Here is a 24,734-nt window from a genome sequence, read left to right as displayed (position 1 = left end):
ATGGCATTACTTGGCTCTTATAGAAAACATTGAAAATAACGACAATTGAGCTATTTGGTGTGTTTTGTGTTTCCAAGTCTTTTTCCACGTGAGCCGAGGCACATTTGATCCTGTGAGGCTGAGGGTGGACGGGAGGCGTCTCCTGCGGACACACGGCTGAGGCCAGCCTCCCCAGACACCCGAAGGGGGAAACGGAAAGCCATCTGTCACACACTCCTCTTGGGGGCCACTCCTTCCTTCTCAATGGAACGAAGAGCCTCAGATCCACGACCTGTTTTTAACAAGGACTTACAGGGCGCACGCCCGAATGGAAGTCTGGCTGGAGGCTGGTTCTGGGCCGTCTCTGGAATCAGGAGACAGAGAGAACGCAGTCCTCGTTGTCCTTTGCGGGGTGACCGGAAGGAAACACTCGCCTTCAGTTGCAGCCCCTGCAACTTCTTTTGTGTGTTCGAAACGAACACATGCCAAGCTCCTTTCCATCTCCAAGCTCACCTCCAGCGCAAATGAGTATTCTGAGAAACATTCTGGAAGGTTTTCTCAAAGGACACCTCTCTACATGCACCCTTATATACAACCAGGCTTTCCTCATCCCCCACCTCCAACAAAGCCATCATTTCCGATGAGCCTGGGGTGTCAAGGACTCGCCAGAAAAGCATCCAAAAGGTTTTAACACCAAACGTCCACCAAAGCAAAATGATTGTCGCTGAGACCACAGCCCGTCCACGTTCCCCGACGGCGGGCAGGGGCCGTGCCACCGACCAATGTTACACGGCTGCACACACACACCCTCCCGCCTCGCAAGCAAGCACGTTCCACGGCAGCCTGTCCGCTCCTGCGGGAGACGCGGCAGCTCTGTCCATGCTGGCGGCCGTCTGCGTGGCCCTGGGTGGCAGGCCCAGACCCTGGCATCAGTTCCCGAGTTTTCTCTCAGCAGCTCAGCGTCTCTCCAAGGGAACTGCAGCCTCTCTCCCTTGCTACCAGCTGGAAAGAACAGAGCGCCCAGGACGGCTCCCCGACGGGCTGGCGTCGCCGGGCCAGGGAGGAAGCAATAGGTGTTCTCTTTCCAAAAGAAACGATGTGGCTTTCACCACGTGACCTAAACGTTTTCCTAATAGGGAGACATCTTTAGAAACAAACAAAAAGTGTCACCCCAAGCTGGCCTTTGCTGCTTCGTCAGCCGTCGCTACAACCCCCAGGACAACCGGGACTTTCTCCTAGAATCTAGGAGACCCGGTTGCGAAAGGAGGTTTGTGACCCCACAGCTGCGCACACAGCTCACCGCAACAGCGGAGACAGCGAAATGGCCTGTCACTTCCCACTGACAAGCGCTGCCCAGCGCTCTGCCCCACCTCTCCAGGGCAAGCGGGACAGGGAATCCGCAGGGGCCGTGCCTTAAGGTGAGACAAGGGCAGCAAGGCTTGGTGACTACGCCAGCAGCCCTCCTGGCCCCGTCCAGACAGCCACACGGGTTCTCAAAGCCCCACACGGTCCAACAGCATCAGCTTGAAATCAAACTACAACAGGGGGCGCAAGGCTCTGTTGCTAAAAATGTGTCCCGCGTGCTGGTGGGTTTGGGGTTGAGATTTCTCACGTACCTCCTGGGAGGCAGTGCATTGCACGTTCGCATGTGAGGTGCCCGTGAGTGTGATTGGGTCCACCCTCGAGTAGCATCTCAGCCCGAAAGGGGTGGGGGTAAGCCATGGAGCACGTTGGTGCTCACTTCCAGGAGATGCCAGCTCGGCCACAAAGCCTGCTCTACCCCGGGGGAGACGGGCACCCGCTCCCCCCACAGGTGGGCAGCTCAGGTCTGGGCACCCCGCACATCAGATACATAACAACGACCTCACATTTGGTTCCTGTTTGGGGAGCATGGTGTCCGTGGAGATTAAAAAAACAAAAACAAAACAAAAAGGAAAATTAAAATCAGAGAAGATGATTACCTGTTAGAAAAAAGGATCTGTGCTCACAAAAGGCCACACTTTATCCCAAACCCCTCCCTCAAATTTCTGACTGGTCCCTGGCATTCGGAATCAGCCGATACGGATTTTCCCTGATTCGGATTGGATCCTGGCAGAAATCGGAAGTCTCGAAAATGTCCATTCTTGAACCTCATCCTAACAATGCTGAGGTAGACTGTGCTGGAAAAGAATCATTGCCCCACATTCACCTGTTTATTTTTCTTTGATAAAAATTTATGTGCCCTCCATTTTTTTTTTTTTTTTAGGAAAGTGATTTTTACAGTGATTTTATATATTAAAATAAATTATTTTCCCCCTAATGTAAGAAAAGCTTTCTGAATTAGAAAAATGTGAAAATAGCTGCAAGTATAGTCTACAGCCACTATTAATTTACTATGAAAAGAACTAAGTACCTAGGTCTACGTGTGTTGTTTTTTTTTTTTAATGTACGTCCAGACCCTCTTCTATGTACAGAGTAAATTTGGTGAAAAGAACTTCTGTACTCTTGTTCCTTGTACCCAATCATGGAGACTCCCAGAAATATTTCACGGGCTCTAATTCCGCAAATCGTACCGATAAGAGAGCAATAGACCATTGGGATCTGTGTCGCCCTGTGTTGTGACCAGGAGTTGAGAAGTTTGGAGTTGCCACCGCATCTCTATCTGTTGTTAAGCCCACAACTTTCCAGAGGAGAAGGAAGCCATCGAAACTTGGGGGAAAATGCACTCAGGGGTGACCGGGGCGCTGAGTCCGATGAACCCAAGGGACAGGTTCACCGTGTTCTGTGAGCAGCTGTGGTTCTTCTCCCCAAAGAGAAGGAGCTGGCTTCTCCCAGGCTGGCAGCTCCGGGGAGTGGGAAGGTCCTTAGCGGTTTCTCCCCTCGGCTCTACTTTCTGCAACATCGAAGGCACCTGGGAGCTCTGCTCAGGCCCCCCACCTGGCCCACTGAGGTCACAGCCCGGAGCAGCGTCTGGGAGGTCAGTTCTGAGGACAGCTGGATGCCCTGAGGGTGGAGGGACCGGATGGACCGCCAGGGGCCTCTCGCTTCATACCGTTTAGTGTTCTCGAAGTCGGTTTGTGCCGTCACACTTTGGGACCTGACTTGGTCGTGTCCGCGGAACAGCTGGAGGACGTGCACACCCAGTGAGGGAGAACGTGAGGTGCCCACGGGGAGGAAGCAGGAGGTCCAGGAGCCACAAGTGTGCTCGAAGGCAGGGCTCAGCGCCAGGTGGCTTCCGGCTTCCCCGAGCAGAAAGCTAACCATTCATCAGACCCAACTGCCCACCCCCTCAGCATGGCCTCACAACACCCCAAAGGGTTAGCAGCGAATGTGGCTTTATGCCTTGAGGACCAAGCAAGGAGGCTCCCAACAGGCAGACCGACACCAGCCCTCCCCCAACCAAGGAAACAGTCAATAACTTATGAGGCTGATTGGAGATTGCTAAAAAATTAAATATGTTACAAATATATTCTCAAAACTCTTTATCATCTCGGGAGTTTTTTTCCTTTTCCTTTGCTTTGTTATGTCCTGGCTTTGTTTGGTCTTGAAAAGATCCATTATCACTCCAAACCACTCCTCTGCTCCTGGAGAAACCTTTTCACCAAAGTTAAGGGAGAGAAGACGCCTGAGGCTAGACGAGGGCACATGAGAACCTGCCGAGGGCACAGTCTCCCAGTGAGGAAGGAGGAAGGAGGGGAACCAGGATGCTCACACACACGGAGAAGTGGAACCTTCATGAGCCTATCCCCAAACTTCATCTCAGCATGAGTGCTTTGCACGCGTGCGCGCGCGCGCGCACACACACACCAGCCGTGTCTACTCTGAATACACATGCGCACACACCTGGGACTGCAGAATCTTATCAAAAGTACAAAAGCAGCAGCTATTGGTCAATTTGAGGAACTACTTTTGTGAAGGGGAAAAAAAAAAAAAGTTCAGCCTGGATGAGAAAAACCTTCCTAAAATCCACTCCATAAAGCTCTGAATTCTACTAGCACAGGGTTTGTATGTTTTTGTCTTTCTTTCAAACTTTTGTTCCACAAACAAGTTTTATGTTTTATACTGTAGCTCATACACCAGCCCCTGTCCGCAAAAAAAAAAAAAGAAAAAAAAAAAAAAAGAAAGAAAGAAATAGCCTTTGTAAAAACAGGTGCTTTCTTTCAACTGACTAGGGAAAGAAGTAACACCCTGGCTTGAGCCCGCAGTTGCTGGAAAGGACCCCTTCTCTCTACGTTCACGGTTACATTCTCCAATCACTAGTCAGACTGGCGATCAAACAGACATGTTTTAAGTTGTACCATAAACAGGAATGGAGAGTAATGATCTCTTAGCTCCACTGGACACTGGCAGAGTTGTGGGAAAATCCTGAGTTTTCTGGAGACCGTCAAACTAGAGGAGAGTGAAGTCGGGATCCCCTCCCCAAAACAGGTGCCGTTAGGAAGGACTGGACCGTGGCAGAGTCAGGACGCGTCCGTTTTTCTTGCCCCCGTTCATGTGGGTGTAGGACATGGGCTCCTCGTAATTCCGCTTTAGGGCCAGCGAACATCCCCCATCCTCCTCCCTCTGACAGTGTGAGGACCGATCCAGGGGTACACTCTCCATGTCCTCAAACTCCATCTCCAACTCCTCGTGCTCACAAGGTGCCTTGTTCTCCTCGCTGTAGAAGAAGGAAACTTCCGGAAAGCTGGGGTGCAGGTTGTCCTTCAGCAGGTCAACGACCTCCAGGAAGGTCGGCCTCATCTTGGGATTGAAATGCCAGCACATGCTCATCAATTCGCTGCTGTGGGACAGAGAGACATGCTGGGGATGAGTCCAGGGGTCCGGCCAAGCAGTCCCACAACCCCCCGTGGCTCACACCCACAGACGACCTGTTCATTTCAGACAGTGGCTACATGTGCAGGTAACCATCAAGCGGAAGCAAGCAATTCTATTGGCGCTGAAAGGGGGTTTCAGAAAGAGGGCCCAAGAGGCTGCCTTATTCCGGAACCATTTCAAGAGGGGCCTCTCCAGCATGGCCGGCGTGGCTCAGTGGTTGAGCCTCAACCTATGAGCCAGGAGGTCAAGGTTTGATTCCCACTCAGGGCACATGCCTGGGTTGTAGGCTTGATCCCCAGTGGGGCGGGAGAAGGGCGTGTAGGAGGCAGCCGATTAATGATTCTCTCTCATCACTGATGTTTCTATTTCTCTCTCCTCCCTCTCTCTCTGAAATCAGTAAAAACGTATTTTTTTAAAAAGAAGGGCCTCTCCCGATGTTGCCACATGTTGAAGACCACAGTTCCTCATCTGATGTATCCTCACACCTGGCAGCTGCAGCTCTATGGATCGAAGCCGGAGGGCCGTCCTGCAGGCCCCGCTGTCACGCTTCCGAGGATGGCCAGAAAGCATTACAACTTTAAGCCAACAGCAAACAGGACAGGGGCGGAGGGCTTAGGATTTCCATTTTACCTCTCCCTTTCCCCACTTCTTCTAGGGCAGCGTTGGCAGACTCTGACCCCTGAACCAAACCTGGCTCCCTGAGAGTGTTTTTGTAAATAAACTTTTATTAGCACACAACCCCATAACTATGGCTGCCTTCCCGCTACAGTGGCAGCGTGGAGGAGCTTCAACCGAGAGCAGCATGGACCACAGAGCAAAGATGCTTACAAATGGCCCTTTACAAAAAAGTGTGCAGACTCCTGCCCTAGGGCCTCCTGAATTTCCCTGGTTCTGGAACCACAGCTGGCCTGACTAGCAAAGGATCTTCATGAGGCAATGTTTCAAAATACTTCGCTCAGACACTCTAAAGGACTCTGCATCATACTTTTTCCCATACGGGGTCTCTTCAAACTAGATTTTTTAAGTTGATGTCTTTTTCTATTGGGATGAAGCAAAGAAATGGCCTCTCCCCATAAATTTTCAGGTCAAATTTTTTTCTTAAGAAACACTGATACGCCCTGACCGGTTTGGCTCAGTGGATAGAGCATCAGCCTGGGGACTGAAGGGTACCAGGTTCGATTCCGGTCAAGGGCATGTACCTTGGTTGCGGGCACATCCCCAGTAGGGGGTGTGCAGGAAGCAACTGATGGATGTTTCTCTCTCATCGATGTTTCTAACTCTCTATCCCTCTCCCTTCCTCTCTGTAAAAAATCAATAAAATATATTTAAAAAAAACCCACTGATAACAGATTTTATATGTAATAAATGCTCATTCTAGAAAGTTAAAAAAACACCCTAAAATATAGGGAAAATGCAGCTCACACACAACTCTCCTTCAGATATAAGCTCTTGTTTTTTTCTACCTGGACATATTTGGAAATGTAATATACACACGCTTTTTTCACTTTATGTATTAATAGATTTATCCACTGAGTTATAAAACATTTTCTTAAATGTATCTTTATTGAGCTCAGAGAGAAAGGGAGAGGGAGAGAGAGAGATAGAAACATCAATGATGAGAGAGAATCAAGGATCGGCTGCCTCCTGCACGCCCCGCACTGGGGACTGAGCCCACAACCCGGGCTTGTGCCCTGACTGGGAATCAAACCGTGACCTCCTGGCTCAGGTCGACCATCAACCACTGAGCCACTCCAGCCTGGCTTTAAAACATGTTATAAGCATCATTTGAAATTTCAACTGCTGCAACATCATATTAATATACAACTTACTTGGCAATTTTCATTTTGTTGAATTCTTAGATCATTTCAATTTTTTGAGACTTTAAATTGCTCCGAGTAGGTCTTACAGTGGGGCAGTAAGAATGGTTACCTAGCCATGCCATTGCTACTACTGAGTGTTAAGACTCACCCTGCTTTCCTTCCTCTCTCTCCCTCTCTCCATTCCTTCCTTCCTTTCTTTATTTGCTAATTAAGGAAGAGAGTATTTCCTTTATTCTATTCTATACTCATTGGCCTATTAGTGGGGCTGAATAATTTTCCAAGTGTTTAATGGTATGTGTTGTTCATTTGGTCTCATAACAAATATTTAAAACAAAGTATTTTTTAATGTTTATGCTTACTGACTTACTTTTTCCAGTATTATTGAGATATAGTTGAATATAACATTGTATTACATTCATGACAGGACTTTAAGTGTACAAAGAATAGAGAGTTAAACATAAGTCTCCCACCCCAGCTCCCCAGTTCCCTTCCAAAGATATGATATGCAAACACAAGGGTCATACAAAGATAAAATATGCAGCTCACACATAACTCTCCTTCACAAGCATACATGTAGACACACGATATAGAGGCATAAGCATGCATGTGGACACATGATATGCAAACACCAACATGCATGTACACATGTGATGTGCAAACACAAGCATGGATGTATACATATGATTACAAACACCAGTACTCATCCATGTAAACATATGATATGCAAACACAAGCACACACATAGACATAAGATGCAAAGAGAAGCACACATGTATATGTGATATGCAAACACAAGCACACAGGCAGACATGATATATAAACACAAGAATGCATGTAGAATAAGATACACAAACACAAACATTTATGTAGACATGACATGCAAAACAAACATGTGTGCAAAATGCAATGCCTTTTAAATGCACACCCCTTTCTATACTTACAGTCTCTCTGGACAGTTGTCAGGGATGTCCAGATACCCTCCATCCATAACGAACTTCAGCACCTGCTCATTGGAGAGGCCTTGGTAAGGCTGCTCTGCCAAGCTGGTGATTTCCCAGAGCACCACGCCGAAGGACCTGCCCACAACAGTTGAGAGGAATAACAAGAAGCCGTTACAACACACACACAATTGTCTGGGTTTACTAGAAACTGGCTGGCCGGTTAATTAAATAAGTCAGATTCACTTCCTATCAAGATGGAGTAGGTAAACTCTGCTCCTTTCTCCCATAACTATATGAAAATTACAACTAAATTGTAGACTAGCTGAACCATCTGTAGACTAGCTGAACAGAATTATAACTAAGGATACAAAGAAGCCATGTTGCGACTTGAAGGAGGGGCAGAGATACGGAACAGGCTGATCCCACACCCCCGTGTGGTGGTTGAGAATCAGAGGGCTATCTCAGCTACACAGGTCTCCCCGAGAAGCCAGGAGTCCTAGGCCTACACTAGACTCCCAAGCCCGGAGCATCAATGCTGGGAAGAAGAGCCCACAAAACATCTGGCTGTGAAAATCAGTAAGGATTCCATCCATCTAGGTGAGATGAAAGGCTGCTGGAAAACCCAGGCATTCTCTTAAAGGGCCCATGCACAGACTCACTTGCTCTCAGGCACTTGCCATGGGCTCTGGCAGAGAGACAGCAGCTGGGGAGTTGTGTGTGGGGGTGGGCAACTGAGACATACAGGGAGAAGCAAGTTGTGTGGCCTCAGGGCAAGGGTGGAGGGATAGCTGCCATTGTTCCTGAGTTGAGCCCTCTTCCAGCATTACTCTGATGAACTTCACTTGCCAGAGCCTGACAACTCCCTGAGATTTGGCCTCACCCAACTCACCTACCCCTGAGAGCCTTTCAGCAGCTGAGCCATATGGGCAGCTGGTAGGCAGCTACAGGCCTTAGGACACCCTGTGCCTTTCGCTGAGCAGCCCAAAGGTCGGAGCTGGAGGCAGGAGGCCTCGGTTCACAGCATGGCCCATCCCCTGCACCTCTAGACCCGGAACAGGAAGCTACCAACCACAGAACACTTTGTAGTTCCTACCAGGTAACCCCATGCCAGTCATAGGCAGTGGCTAACATAGACCTGCAATGGAGTCCCTCTAAAGAGGCCCCCAAAACAACATACCCAATGGCCGGCTTCAGACCACAACACCCCACCAGATAAGCTAAACAAGTGGCTTGCATCCGAGTCCACTCAGGCAATTCCCAATCTGTGAGGTCAGCACCCACACAGAAGCTCATTCGCTGTGGTTGTGGCCAATCCTCATAACCAGCCAGCCTGAGGGTCAAGCCCACCCACTGACATGACAACAGTGATCAAGACTCAACTATCACAGGAGGGCACCCTGGAGCACTCAGCTTAGGTAATCAGAGAGACTGCACCCCTGGGTGCCACCGGTGACCCACCACATAAGGCCACCCTCCCGTGACCGGGAGACGTAGCAGATCTACCTAATACGTAAAAGCAAACACAGAAATGCAGCCAAAACGGGGACACAAAGAAACATGTCCCGAATAGAAGAACATGAAAGAACTCTAGAAAAAGAACTAAACAAAATGGAGGCAAACCATCTACCAGATAGAGTTGAAAACACTGGTTATAAGGATGTGCTAGTACAAGGAACTTAGGGGAAGAATAGATAAACTCAGTGAAAACTACAACAGATAGTAAGCATAAAAAAGGACATGGAAACCATAAACAAGAACCAGTCAGAAATAAACAAACACTGGAATGAAGACTACACTAGATGGAATCACAGCAGATTAAATGAAGCTCAGGATCGAATCAGCAATTTGGAAGACAAGATAGTAGAGAAAACCCAACCAAAACAGGAAAAAAGACAAATTATTAAAAATGAGGACAGTTTAAGGGACCTCTGGGACAACATCAAGCATAACAACACTGACACCATAGGGAGACCAGAAGGAGAAGAGAAAGGCCAAGGAATTGAGAACCTATTTGAAGAAATAATGGAAAACTTCCCTAATCTGGCAAAGAAAATAGCCATTGAAGTTGAGGAAGCGCAGAGAGTCCCAAAGATAAACCCAAAGAGGCCCACACCAAAGCATATCATAATTAAAATGGCAAAGGTTAATGACAAAAAGAAAAGCAGAAAAGAAAAAGCAGTTAGTTACTTAGAAGCAATCCTAAGACTGTCAGCTGATTTCTCAACAGAAAGTTCACAGGCCAGAAAGGATGGGCACAATATATTCAAAGAGATAAAAAGTGAGGAACTACAACAGGACAACTTTACTCAGTAAGGCTATCATTTAAAAACTGAAGGAGAGGTAAAGAGCTTCCCAGACAAGAAAAAGTTAAAGGAGTTCATTGCCACCAAAACATGTAACAAGAAATGTTGAAGGGACTTCATTAAGAAGAAAAATATTTTTAAAGATCATAAATATAGGATTCCAAGACAACTGCAGAGTAGCTGGAAATTCCATCTGCTTGCTCCCAACACTAGACTGGACTTGCAGCCAAACTGCAGAGCAAGCAGCTTGAAAAGCCAGCTGAAGTGTAGCTAATCTGAAATACTGAAAGCAGGGAATGTGGGGAAAGACAAGAGAAGATGCAGGGAACAGGAGTCAACTTGCGCAGATGCACAGCTAGAGAGCCGGAGGGATATGGCGGCAGCAAAGCCCCCACCCTTGGGAAGCGTGGTCTCAGACTGACACAGGGATCCTCAATCCAGAACAACAGAGAAGAGAAGCGGAGCCCACATAGTATTAGTGGGGACCAGTGGGGATTTTGTCCACCTGGGAGAGACAGACCACACCCATCCTAGGCAAAGAGCAACTTCTTTGTTTCAACACCAGCCTGGGAAGTTAACTTCAATCTGTGCCTGCTGGAGGGGCCATGCAGCAGAGCTGGGGGGCAGGTGGGGGGTCTGACTGGTACGCCCAGCAGTGATTCTGAGGAACCCTCTTTTCTCTGGAAGGACTTTGGGCAGAGAGCCAGACAGGGTCTGGTCTGTGTGAATTGGGAAGGACCAGTCTTGCTGACCTCAAGCACACCAGTGGTGCCCTGTCCGCTCACCTGCAAAACTACTAGGTCTGCCCCATGCTGCTCTGATCCAAGGCAAAGTGGAATGGCGTTGGGCTGGAAATGCTGCTCAGTGTGATGGTGCCACGGACTTGGACATTTGGCCCAGGGCGGGGGGGAAGGGGGAGAGGCTGGGCTGAGGCCCCACTTAGCAGGGGCTAGCCATGTGAAAAGATTAAAGTGCCAAGTGAGGATGAATTTTTTTAATCCCCTCCTACTTGGTGTGGTGGTGAGGGGGTGCCAGAAAGCCAGGCAAATCCATGGTACTGCAACTGTGTCTCCTGGGTGGGCTTCTGTCCAGGAGTCAGACAAGCACGGGCTGGGCTTTGTGGATGCATTACGGAAAGCAGACAGAGGTCCCTAGTGAGTTCAGCCAGCACAGCCCTGGGAAGGAGAGGAAGTACCTGCCACCGCTCCTACAGGTCACAGGCAACACTCCCAACGCGTGTCTGTTTACACCACCCTGGCCAGATCCCGGACACCTCCACGGAACACAGTTTCGTGGGGGAAGGGAGAGCATCTCAGAGCAGGGACATTCAAGGCACAACCAGAGACAGACCCAGCCCTGGGCTCTGGAGGCATTGCCACTGAACTACTCAGGACTCCACCCCGACAAGCTTCAGACAGGCTGCTGAGTGCCAGGCAGGGGCAGTGACTGACACTGGCTTGCACCAGAGACCCTCCCGAAGACCTGGAATCAGCACACCAAGTGGCCAGCTTCCAACATCAGAGCCAAACCCAGCAAGCTCCACCAAGAGCAGATCCGTTCTATTTTGTCCATTCTCTTTACTTTTTTTTTTCCTGTTTTTCTTTTCCTATTCTATTTTTCATTTTATTTATTATTCATTATTTTTCATTATTGTTATTAATACTTCATTTATTTTTTTCTTATTTTCATCTTTTGTCTTTCTTCTTTTCCTTCAGATTCTCTTTTTTGGTTTCTATTTTCTTCTCTAATTTTTTGGTCTCATGTCTTTTAGTATCTTTTTTTTTTCTTTTCTTATTCTATTATTTTATTGTTATTGTTTCTGTTCTGATTGTTGTTTTGTTTTTTCTTCATGTTGTTTTCAGTTTGGACTTATTTTGTCTTGTTTTGTTCTGTAAGCACCTGTATAACAGTTGGCAGGATGTGGTTGGGATTGAGCCTCACAGTCAGACAGCCAGAGGGTCGAGCCCGCCCATGAGTGAGAAAATAGCAATCAAGACCCAAATACAATAGGAGGGCCAACATAACCCACACAAGGGACATTCATAGAGCACCCAGTTCAAAAGATCAAGGAGACTACACCACTGGATCCCACAAGACACCCACTACAGAAGGCCACCCCACCAAGACAGATAGAAATAGCAGTTCTATGCAATACATCAAAACAAACACAAAGAAACAGCAAACATGGAGAAACAAAGAAACAAGTTACAAATGAAAGAACAGGAGGAATCTCAAGAAAAAGAGCTAAATGAAATGGAGGCAAGCAATTTATCAGAAAACAGAGTACAAAGTAATGGTTTTAAGAATGCTCATAGAAACCATGAAAAACAACCAATTGAAAATGAAGAATAACATATCTTAAATAGAGGAACACACAGTAGGTTAAAAGAAGCAGAGAACCGAATCACCAAATTAGAAGAAAAAGTAAGAAAAAAATCAATCAGAGCAGCAAAAATAATAATTAAAAAGCATGAAGATAGTTTAAGGGAACTTTGGGACAACATGAAACATAACAATATCAGCATCATAGGGGCTTGACAGGGAGAAGAAAGTGACCAAGGGATAGAGAGCCTGTTTGAAGTAATAATGACAGAAAATTCCCCTAAACTGGTGAAGGAAAAAGTCACACAAGTTCAGGGCACACAGAGAGTCACAATCAAGATGAACTCCTAAAGAACCACACCAAGGCACAACATAATTAAAATGGCAAACATTAAAGACAAAGAGAATCTTACGGGCAACAGGAGAGAGACAGGTTACCTACAAGGGAGTTCCAATAAGGTTGTCAGCTGATTTCTCAAAACAAACACTACAGGCAGATGGGAATTGTGTAGGTATTCAAAGTTATGAAACGCAAAGATCTGAAACCAAGACTACTCTATCCAACATGGCTATCATTTTTAAATTTAAAGTGAAATAAAGTGCTTGCCAGACCAGGAAAAAAAAAAAAAAAGACTAAAGGAGTTTATTACCACTAAATTAGCATTGCAAGAAATGGTAAAGTGACTGCTGTAAGAAGAAGAAATAGAGAGAGGAGCACAGGCATAAATAATACAAATGGTGATAAGTACCTATCAATAACAACCTTACATATAAGTGGATTAAATGCTCCCATCAACAGGCATAGGGTAGCTGAATGTATAAGAAAACATGACCCATATGTATGCTATCCACAAGAGACCCACCTCAGAACAAAGACTCACACAGGATGAATGGGAAGGGGTGGAAAAAATTTTCCATGAAAAAGGAAGCAAAAAATAAGCTGGGATAGGCTTCAAAACATAGGCCCTAACAAGAGCCAGTGACGGTCACTACATGATACTAAAGGGATCGGTCCAACAAGAGGATATAATCCTGGTAAACAAACAGGCACACAATATAGGAGCACCTAAGTATATAAAAAAAAACAACAAACCTCTTGGAGGACTTTAAGGGAGAGATCAACAGCCATACAATCATAGTACGCGATGGTAACACCCAATGACATCACTGGATAGATCTTCCAGAGAAAAGAGCAACAAGAAAACAGCGACCTTAGACAATACACTGAATCAGATGGATTTAACTGATATTTACAGAACATTTCAAACCAAAGCCGCAGAATATACATTCTTCTCAAATGCATATGGAACATGCTCAAAGACAGATGAAATGTTAGGAAACAAATGAGTCTTAACAAATTCAAGAAGACTGAAATCATATCAAGCATCTTCTCAAATCACAATGGCATGAAACTAGAAATCAACTTCAATAAAAAACCTTAAAAACATTTAAACATGTGGAGGCTAAACAGCATGTTATTAAACAATGAATATGTTGCCAACGAGATCAAGGAAGGAATAAAGTATTTCCTGGAAACAAATAAAAATGAACACACAACAATCCTGAATCTATGGTACACAGAGAAAGCAATCCTGAGAGGGAATTTCATGGCATTACAGGCCAACCTCAAGAAACAAGAAAAAGCTTTAATAAACAATCTAACTGTACAGCTAAAAGAACTAGAAAGAGAACAACAAGAAAACTTCAGAGTAAGTAGAAGGAAAAAAATAATAAAGATCAGAGGAGAAACAAACAAACAAACAACAAAAAACACAAAAAACAAAAGATCAATGAAACCAAGAGCTGGTTCTTTGAAAAGATAAACAAGATTGATGAATGTTTAGCCAGATTCATCAAGAAAAAAAGAGACAGGGCCCAAATAAATAAAATCAGAAATGAAAGAGGTGAAACAACAACTGACATCACAAAAATACAATGGACTATAAGACATTACTAAGAAAAACTATCTGCCAACACATGGGATAAGCTGAGTGAAATGGACAAATTCCTAGAAACATGCATTCTTCAAAAACTCCATCAGCAAGAATCACAAAACCCAAACAGACTGATTAAAAATTGAATCAGCAATGAAAAGCAGCAGCAATGAAAAGAAGACTCCTAGCAAACAAAAGTCCTCGTCCACACTTCACAGGCAAATTTCACCAGACATTCAACGAAGAACTAACACCCACTATCCTCAAACTATTCAAAAAATTCAAGAGAAGGGAAGAGTTTCAAGCTCTTTGTATAAGGCCTGCATTACCCTAATTCAACAACCAGATAAAGATACTTCAAAGAAAGAAAATAATAAGCCAATATCCCTGATGAACATAGATTCTGAAATCCTCAACAAAATAGTAGCAAATAGAATCCAGCAAGACATTAAAAAGATCATACACCAAGTGGGATTTATTCCAGGGATGCGAGGTTGTTGCAGTATTTGCGAATCAGTAAGTGTGATACATCACATAAACAAAATCAAGGACAAAAATTACATCATATCAATAGACACATAAAAGAATTTGACAAAATCCAGCACCCGTTTATAATCTCTCATAAACCTCTCAGCAGAGTGGAAATAGAGGAATCATATATCAACATAATAAAGGCCACATATGAAACACCTACAGCCAACATCATACCTCATGGGCAAAAACTCAAAGAGTTTCCCTTAAGATAAGGAACGAGACAGCAATGTCTACTCTCATCACTCTTTTTCATCACGGTACTAGAAGTCCTAGCCACAGCAATCGGAAAAGAAGAAAAAATAAAAGATACTGAATTGGAAAGAAGAAAATAAAACTGTCATTATTTGCATCTGACATGATATTGTACACAGAAAACCCTAAAGACCCCACCAAAAAACCTACTAAATTTAATAAATTAATTCAGTAAAGTAGCAGGATACAAAATTAACATCCATAAATTGATTACATTTTTATACACGAAAAATGAACTCTCAGAAAGAGAAAAAAAAAAATCCCATTTACCACTGCAACAAAAAAGGTACCTAGAAATAAATTTAACCAAGGAGGTAAAAGACCAATACTCGAAAACTATAGCATATTGAAAAAAAGAAAGAGAGGAAGATACAAAATGCCCACTAATAGACAATTGGATAAAGAAGATGTGGTACATATATACAATGGGATATTATTCAGCCATTAAAAAGAACAAAACCTTCCCCTTTGCAAAACATGGATGGACTTAGTGTGTGTTATGCCAAGTGAAATAAGGCAGACAGAGAAAGACAAATACACTGTGATTTTACTTACATGTGAAATTGAAAAAACAATATAAGCTAACAATCAAAACAGAAACAAACTGAGAGTTAACATGGGAGCGGGACCTAGGGGTTTTGGAAGGGAAGGTAAAGGAATTCAGAGGTACAAATGGGTAGTTACAAAACAGTCACAGTACCGCATAGGGAATATAGTTCATAATACTGTAATAAGTATGTACGATGCACTAGACTTATCGGGGGGGACTGCTTCGTGAATATTACAGATGTCTAACCACTACGCTGTACACCTGAAACTAACATAATATTGAATGTGAACTGTAATAGAAAAACAAACAAACAAGTAAATGAAAATGAAAAAAAGATTTATGCTGCATTCAGAAATGCCTATAAAATGAGTCTCAACTGGAACGTAGCAGTAGCTGTGCAAGGGCCCTCAGACTCGACCTTCCCTTCATTGTGCTGACGGCCAGGAGGAGGGCAGGTGTTAACGGCCCCTTTTCCTCAGACTAGAGGCGCACCCTGGCATTCAAGCCCAGGGCTCTATCAGCCAGCCCACGCACAACTCACCACATGTCGGAAGAAGCGGTAAAGACCCCGTCCTTCAAGGATTCAGGTGCCATCCACCTCACAGGAAGCAGCCCTTTGCCGCCTTTCCGGTAATAGTCCGTTTCGTAGATGTCTCTGGTCATTCCAAAGTCTGACAACAAACAGTTCACAAACTCTTACCCTTCACCCTGTGGCTCAGGTGCCCACCATCTTCGCAGCCCCACCCCTGGCAGAGCCCTCAGACAGGCTCACCTGTGGCCACCAAATCCCAGGAGAATGGATTCAGAGGGTGCTCGTGGGGTGTGGAGGGAGGGGAGGGCCACCATTTAAAGTAGCAAAAAAGTGATGTTCTGGCTGGAGCTTGGGAACCCCATTCTCAGACACACTTCCTTCTCACCCATGACTCACATGTAACCCACATCGAACTATTAACTCTCTGCGGCCAACCTACTGCCCGCCGTTGGCTATGGCCCCACCCAACAGCCAGCTGCCCTGCCAGAAACCCAGAGTTGGGTCCTCTTTTGACCACCCCCTTTCTTCACAATGTGAAACAGTGGGGAGCCCTACCCTCTCTCACCTACAGGACCCTCCCTCCATCCTGACTCTGACAGCCGCTGACCAAGAGAAGCTACATAAACAGAATGACATCACTTTGCCATTTCCTGCTTCCCTTGCTGCTATAGGATAAGATCTTTGGGGAGTGTAAAGAGGATAAAAGCATCTCTTGCTTCCCACTGACTGCTAACGGAGGGGAATGTCTTTTTTGGTTCATAAAGAGAATCACATCACTTCCCGCTTTGCGCTGACGGCCTAGGCCCGTGGTCGGCAAACTGCGGCTCGCGAGCCACATGCGGCTCTTTGGCCCCTTGAGTGTGGCTCTTCCACAAAATACCACGGCCTGGGCGAGTCTATTTTGAAGAAGTGGCGTTAGAAGAAGTTTAAGTTTAAAAAATTTGGCTCTCAAAAGAAATTTCAATTGTTGTACTGTTGATATTTGGCTCTGTTGACTAATGAGTTTGCCAACCACTGGCCTAGGATAACGTCTAGGTGACTTGCCGTGACTTGCAAGACCCTTCCAGGCCTGGCGCCCGCCTCTCTCCCTTCCCGCCTATCTCCTGCTGCTCTGTCCCCTCCAGGTCCAGCCATCCTCCCGGCCCTGTGGCCTTTGCATGTGCTGTAACCACCCCCGGATGCTGTCACTCAGGTCAACTTCTAATCCTCCGCGCCTTGAGATGGTGCCTCTTTTCAGAGAGGAAGTCCATTTCCTTTGGCGCCCCTCTCCCATCTGCTTCAGTGCGTCTGAGTGTGAACTATTAGTGTTCACCTAGCACAGCTCTGTCCAGATCTCCCTGTGGTGATGAACATGGTATACCCTCACTGTCCCATATGGCAACCACGGGGCTCCAGGGGGCACCTGCCACCTGAAATGTGGCCCAGGCGACCAGCAAGCTGGGTTTTTAATTTTACTTCATGCGAGTTGACTTAAAGGTAGATGGGCCCACGTGGCCAGGGGCTACTGCGCTAGGTGGTGCGGATAAGGACTGCAAGCTCATGAGGGCAGAGAAACCAGGGGCCTTACTCAGTGGCATGCACATACAGGGCACACTAATATTACTTAAAGAAGTGAATGAGTAAGTTAGTAAACAAATGCAATTAAGTCACAGGGTGGAACTTTGTAAAGTATATGATTGTCAAAACGAACATGAATGTAAAATGTAATTAAAACATAAAAATTTTTAAAATTTAAAGAAAAAGGACTTTTGAAAAAAAAAATTCCAGTGTGGGGATCAGGGGCCCATCCCAAAACTTGGCCCTTTTCACTGGAAAAGCTTGAACAACCCATGACAGACAATTACTGCTGAAACTGAACGTGGCCTGGGCCATACATTCCCAAGCAGAAAGCCAGACAAACCTCCGATTTTGACGGTAAAATCGTGGGCGACCATGCAGTTTCGAGCTGCGAGGTCCCGGTGCACAAACTTCTTGGCATTCAGGTATGCCATCCCGTCGGCGATCTCTGCTGCCATCTGAAACATCTCTTGCAGGGTCGGGGGAGGGCGGCCGGGGTTATTCTAAAGCCAAAACAGGAGGTTGTGCTCAGCGACAGTGGGGTCAGGGCCAGGAGGGAGCGCCCTGTGGAGCACCGGGGACAGCTCACCTCAGCATCAGGCCGCAGGGACCGGAGGTGGCTCTTCAGGTCTCCGTGCGTCATCAGCTCCATCACCACCAGCGTAGGCTGGCCTTTGGACACCACCCCGAGGAGGCGGACCTGCGGAGCAAGCATGTGGGGTTAGGGAGGTCTCGGGTGAGGGTCTGTGGGAAGATCTCAACACGTGGAGGCCTCCCTGTCTGGTCACACACAGCATCCTGCTCCTGGGAAAACCCTAGCCTGCCTGGATCAAATGCCAGGGCCAACACCCTGGGGAGGAGAACAGGAAGGAGCAGTCAGAACTCCCAGTCTGGTGGGTGGGGGAGCAGACAGCGAATCAGTGGGTGGTTCCTGGTGCTTCTGGCCCGCAAGGCGCATTCCCACCGTCAGACCTTTGCACAGCTGTTCCCTATGCCTGATGCTCTGTGCCCTCACATGTCCACACAGCTGTCCCTATATCCTTTCTGTCTTTGCTCAAACACACCTGCCCCACTCCCAAATTCTCCCCTGCCCCGTCCCCCGGCCCTGCTCTCCTTTGTGCCACAGCGGCACCTCCTAACAATGGACCCCGTGGGGCTGGCACCTAACAATGGACCCCGTGGGGCTGGCACCTCCTAACAATGGACCCCGTGGGGCTGGCACCTCCTAACAATGGACCCCGTGGGGCTGGCACCTAACAATGGACCCCGTGGGGCTGGCACCTAACAATGGACCCCGTGGGGCTGGCACCTCCTAACAACGGACCCCGTGGGGCTGGCACCTCCTAACAATGGACCCGTGGGGCTGGCACCTCCTAACAATGGACCCCGAGGGGCTGGCACCTCCTAACAATGGACCCCGAGGGGCTGGCACCTCCTAACAATGGACCCCGAGGGGCTGGCACCTCCTAACAATGGACCTCGAGGGGCTGGCACCTCCTAACAACGGACCCCGTGGGGCTGGCACCTCCTAACAACGGACCCCATGGGGCTGGCACCTCCTAACAATGGACCCTGTGGGGCTGGAGCGCCGCACACTGGGCTGGAAGCACCCCAAGGGCAGACTCATCACAGATGTGGGAACAGGCTTGGCACAGAGCAGGGGCCCTGCGAGGACGCGTGGGGCAAAGACGAAGTGACATGAGGTTCAGGGAGAAACCAGGCGACGTGGAAGCAGCGGGCAGGGAGTGTGTGCCGACTCGTGGGGGCGGGGCAGCGGGAAGGTGTACCCCTGTGTGTTTAACCTTTTGCACTCGGATGTCTAGTGTGACTCGACACGGTTAGCACTCGGGCAACAAGAGCTTGGGTCCAGAGGAGGGTTGGGGCGGGACAGGGGCCCACACCCCCTGCCCTCAGGCTCTGCTCTGTGCACAGGAGAGAGCAGCAGAGCGGAGTGGGAGAAGGGAACCAACGTGAACGTGATGATGGAGAAAAGCAAGGGGGAGGAGGGTCCTGGAAGAGGCGCTGAAGAGGGTGCGAGGCCTGAGGGAAGTGGTGCTTCTGCGTGTCGTAGGCCTGTTCTCGGAGCTGCTACTAACCTGCTAACCCACTGCTCACCTCAGCGCAAGGCCAAGTCAGGAACATCCTGGAACAACGCGGGCTAGTTCCCACCCCTCCACGGCATCGGCAACCAAGAGCCTGTGGCCCCGCCAGCAGCTCCGCCTCCATAAAGCCCGCCCTTCTGCCTTCTCTCGGAGCCAGTGGCGCTGCCCCCTGCCTTCGGGTCTCTTGGGTTACAACTCTTTGCTCAAATACAAGCCCTCTGTCCCCCATGACGGCCAGAGCCTCTTCTCTGAGGAACGAGAGCCGCCTCTGTCTGCTCCCAGGGCCGCCGGGACTCACCACGTGATGGCAGGTGAAGCCTTTCATGACGGAGGCCTCGTTGAGAAACTCGATCCGCTCCCGCATGGTGGCCGACTCGTTGACCGTCTTCACCGCCACGCGGGTCTCCGCCTCGCCCTTGATGATGTCCTTGGCGTTGCCCTCGTACACCATGCCGAAGGAGCCCTGGCCCAGCTCGCGCAGGAGGGTGATCTTCTCCCGCGGCACCTCCCACTCGTCCGGCACATACACAGAACACGGGAACACTACTCCTCACTTAGCTACACGGCGTCTTCAGGGGACCCCGCCACCTCCACCCGAGCCCCCCCACAGATGTTCATTAAGTGACTTCTGTGACCCAGGACCTATGCCAGGCACACGGCCAAGTGTGGGTCCCTGCCCTCGTGGAGGGCGTGGCCGAGACTCAGAAGGAAGCCACCCCAGCCCAGGGTCCTCCCCGCTGAGTGCTGAGCTGAGCCCGCACCCCATCCCATCTGTCTGATGCAGAGACCCACTGTCCGGGGATGCTATTCCCACCGGAGGCTGCTGTTCTGCAAAGTGCCAAGGGGCCGGGGACCACCCACCCAGCCCGTGAAACCGAGGCACATCCAGGACCACCGAGCGCCAGCTGGTCCACAGGCAGGTGCGGCCACGCGGGTGGAGCCAGAACTGCCCAGCCGAGCACAGCGCTGGGGGCAGACCCACCAAACGGTGAACTGACGAGTGGTGGGCTAAGCCACTGTTTGGGGGCGGGGGAGGGGTTGTTACACAGCAAATGAACGCAGACGAGTGCACGAAGGCCGGGTCAGAAAAGCCCCAACGGTTCCTGCCTTCCCCTGTGCCATCACTGTGATGGGCTGACGTGTGTCCCCCCCCAAATCCATCTGTGAACCCCTGACTCTGGGACTCAGAATGTGACTGTATGTGGAAATAAGGTATTTAAAGAGAAAACCAAGGTAATGTGAGGTCATCAGGGACACATGACTGGTGTCCTTATAAGAAGGGGAGATTAGGGCGCAGACACTCGGACCATGTGTGGACACGGGGAGAAGACAGCCACCCACACGCCAAGGAGAGAAGGCTCAGGACAAACAGACCCCAAAGTTCAGCCTCCAGAACTGTGAGGAATGAAACTCTGTTTTCTAAGACTCCCGGTGTGTGGTACTCAGTAGAGCAGCCCTAGCGGATCATAGTGACCAAAGCTCATGCAAGGACACGGACCTGCACCCACAGGAGCCCACCGATGCTCCCCAGGGGCACCCTGTCCCCCAGGGCCTGAGCCTGGATCTTCCCTCTGTGTGCCCCTAGGCCTCACCCTGACTGCGGGCCCAACGGCAGCCCCGAGGGTCAGCTCCCCTGGCTCTGGCGTGCGACACCGACGCCATTCCCAACGGGAGGAGGCCTTGATCGAGGTTCACTCCTTCCCGCTCGGCTCCCCCTGCACATTCCCGCCTGCAATAACCTGCCTTTTCTAGTTTCTCTGTTTTGAGACTGTGACATCTGTCTCCCCCACACCCCAACCCCCAAACAATCCACAGCCCCGACCCCCAACCACCTCCTTCACGGAGCTCTCACACTCAGGGTCACTATCCACCTGCCTTAAGCGTTCATCACCCCAGGGCGAGGCGCCAGACAACCAGGGCAGCCCCTGTGCCCCAAAGTCCACTGAAATGACCCACAGCAGGCATCCCAGTCTCTCCCCCATGCTGACCCCTCCCCCTGCTCCTGACAGCCGCGGTGCTTCCTCCGGTGGCCCGGTGGGGTGCATGTCTCCTGTCCTAGGGATGTGAGGATAAGCCCCTGCCTTCACGAGAGTCACCGGAGTCTGCACGTCTCATCAGAAATGATGGACACGAGCCTGGGCACCCTAAAACACCGCCCCGTCCCCCAAGCCCGTGTCCTGCTGGGCAATGGAGCTCGTGCCTTCAAAGTCACTTTTTTACTTTTGCTGCACGAAGTAGTTGAGAAACTTGTCATGCAACAGATGCCTTCCCCTGGGAGGGAACGGCCAGGCCCCGCCCACAGCGGCCACTCCCTGTCCTTCGGTGCCATCAAGGAAAAACGGTGTCAGACCTAGGCTCCCACCACCAGCATCACTTCCATTCTCAGCAGCAACAGCAGGTGCGTCCCTGGCACCCACCCTGCCTCCAACCCCCCTCTCTTGTCCCTGCTTCTGTCCGCCTCACCCCGTCCACAACCTCCCGTTTTGGCTTCCAATTCCCACCCCCCAGCGCGGGCACCAGGTCAGACACAGCGCTCTGCTCTGGCACAGTCCCCACGCTCCGCCCGCACAGCTGGGGCGCCGGGTTCTCGGCCTCCCGGCCCGGCCCACAGGTCCCAGGTGGCTCCCCGGGCTGTGTCTCTGCAGCGAGGGCCGGGTCTTCACGCCAGTGAACAGGGCTCGTCTCAGTCTCTTGGGGTGTCAACCCTTGACTTTCACCTGACAATGATGGAAAGGAAACCGACAGCAGGACTCCGGCCACCCCCAGGGAACAGGACGGTACTCACCATCGCTGGCACTGAGGTACTCGGGGTTTGAAGAAGCATAGAGCGGTCCCACCGGCCCATCTGACTGCCTGGACGGGAAAGGGAGGCATTCCAGTTTGGGGTTCCCACGGACTTCACGGGTCACTACAGGCCGGAGGCCTCCCAGTGTAAGCAGCACCTTTATCAGCAGCATCTACCCACCCTGCTGCTCTGTAGCCATCCCAGCCCAGCTCACAAGAAACAACTGTCAGTAAGTGCTGGCGGGTGGCTCCGTTGGTTAGTGTCGGCCTGCACACCGAAGGGTCATGGGTTCGATTCCCGATCAAGGGCATGTACCTGGGCTGCAGGTTCGATGCCCAGCCCTAGTTGGGGCTCATGCGGGAGGCAACCAATCGATGTGTCTCTCTCACATCCACGTGTCTCTTACATCGATGTTTCTCCCTCTCCCCTTCTCCCTGCCTCCTTTGCACTCTCTCTAAAAATTCAATGGGAAAAATATCCTCGAGTGAGGAGTAACTAATTAACTAAACAAACAAACAAATAAAACAGGCTTACAATTAAATAAATTATATTAAAAGCAAAGGTAGTAATATTCAAAATTTACCACAGCCTCATTATCATATTACATCTTACTATGATCAATGATCTTTTTTAAAAATATATTTTTATTGATTTCAGAGAGGAAGGGAGAGGAAGAGAGAAATAGAAACATCAATGATGACAGAAAATAATTGATTGGCCGCCTCCTGCACACCCCCTACCGGGTATGTGACCTTGACTGGAATCGAACCTGGGACCCTTCAGTCTGCAGGCCAACGCTCTATCCACTGAGCCAAATGGGCTAGGAGTGAAAAGCTCTCTTAAGGCCATCTACATCACCTCATTTATTTACATTATTCTATATGTATGGCAGAGATATAGCACATTCCTTCCCAACTCTGCACTCAGTGATATCATGTCTGTAGCTTGAAACTGAGAAAGTGACAGAAAAAATGTTAATAATGCAGATTAAACTTAAACATGTCATCTGTAGCCATGATACTGTAAATGGCACAAAACAATGAGAAAATACTATTTAAAAATTATTATCTGATTCTGCAAAGTCACTCCTGTAATTGATGAACATATATGTCTTATTTCAATTTTATCCTACTCTTTAACATAAACAAAATATTAATCAACATTCATGAACACTTGTTTATCAATTGCAACCATGGCTATAGATACAAAGGTTCAGAAAAAAACAATCAATGAAAACATTTGGTGAGGGAATTTACGATAACCCCGCATTGTATACTGTATTACGACCATTATCTGTAAATTGCATACTACACATCCTTGAGATCAGTAAAATTTATAAGAAGCTCAGATACAGCGGTATCTATAGATCTATAGATCAGCTTAATTTTTCTGGAAAGCCGGCTGTTAAGCATCCCCCATGCACTAACCTCTTCCTCAGGAACAGGTAAATGCTTCCAATCACAACACTGAAGAGGAAGACAAAGATGAGGGGGCCGATGATAATTTTTGCAATATTGGATGGGACGTCTACTAAAATAGAATAAGAAAATACATGCTCCGTATCAAAATGTGTTCACATCACAAATCACAAAACAGTGGGCCACACACACGTGTCCCCCATCTTTTTCTTGTCCCTGAGCCTCTCTCTCTCTCTGCTGGTTTCCCAGCAGTCCCGAAACACCATTTGGCTCCTTGGGGCTGGGCAGCGGGCTCAGAGGGCCGCAATCTGGAAGCACCCCCTGACCCCCGACCGCCGCCTGCCGCCAGCTTATCCTTCCCGCCCAGGGCCAGCTTTCTCGCCGTGCAACCAGGCACCACGCAGGCCCACACTCAGAAGGGCCATGCTCTGGGTTTAATATTCCATGGTCACCATCTTGAAAGTCTTAATTTTTAAACAAGGGTCCTGCATTTTCGTTTTGTATGGAGCCTCGCAAATTAAGTAGCCTGTCCTGATTCCAAACAGCAGCTCTGGCAGGTGACAAACCCACCAGGAAGTGTTCTCTGTGTGCTAGAGGGTCCTGCCCCTTCTCACGCGACGGCGGGCCCGCGGACCTTGGTGGGTGACCTTGTTGCCAGGAGGGGTACCAGGTGGGATAAAGTGCATTTTCCCCAAAGAACCTCTTTTAAACTAGCTGAAGAAATGCTACGTGGCCTTTATTTTTAAAATCTGCATGTAAGGCCAAGTGTCAGAACTTGTAAACAGGCCCATTTATTCAGTCTCTTCCAAGCCCCGGAAAAAATGGGTTGGGAAAAGTCAGAGGAGGAATCTGGTCATTTGGGTCCTTTAATAATAGCAGCTCACTGAACACTTACTAACGGCCAGGCACTG

At 48.6% G+C, this 24,734-nt stretch overlaps 1 protein-coding gene across 3 annotated transcripts in view; it reads right to left on the bottom strand.

The window, feature by feature from the left end:
- Positions 1 to 4,224: 4,224 nt before the first annotated feature.
- INSR (insulin receptor) overlaps positions 4,225 to 24,734 on the bottom strand; it is a 153,956-nt gene continuing 133,446 nt past the window's right edge. For 2 of the 3 annotated variants that reach the window (XM_008151402.3, XM_008151403.3), the window contains 8 exons: positions 23,833 to 23,935; positions 22,406 to 22,473; positions 19,919 to 20,163; positions 18,108 to 18,218; positions 17,862 to 18,021; positions 15,971 to 16,100; positions 7,535 to 7,669; positions 4,225 to 4,738 (listed from right to left, as the gene is read on the bottom strand). In XM_008151402.3, coding sequence (XP_008149624.2) covers positions 4,393 to 4,738; positions 7,535 to 7,669; positions 15,971 to 16,100; positions 17,862 to 18,021; positions 18,108 to 18,218; positions 19,919 to 20,163; positions 22,406 to 22,473; positions 23,833 to 23,935 — 1,298 coding nt within the window. In that variant the 3' untranslated portion in view covers positions 4,225 to 4,392. The remainder of the gene's footprint in view (positions 4,739 to 7,534; positions 7,670 to 15,970; positions 16,101 to 17,861; positions 18,022 to 18,107; positions 18,219 to 19,918; positions 20,164 to 22,405; positions 22,474 to 23,832; positions 23,936 to 24,734) is intronic. The other variant, XM_028160454.2, reaches the window with a different exon arrangement.

The sequence above is a fragment of the Eptesicus fuscus genome, chromosome 6 (assembly GCF_027574615.1).
Source record: "Eptesicus fuscus isolate TK198812 chromosome 6, DD_ASM_mEF_20220401, whole genome shotgun sequence".
NCBI lineage: Eukaryota > Metazoa > Chordata > Mammalia > Chiroptera > Vespertilionidae > Eptesicus > Eptesicus fuscus.
Note: the sequence above shows the minus strand (reverse complement) of the source record. Positions and strands in the feature narration are given on the sequence as shown.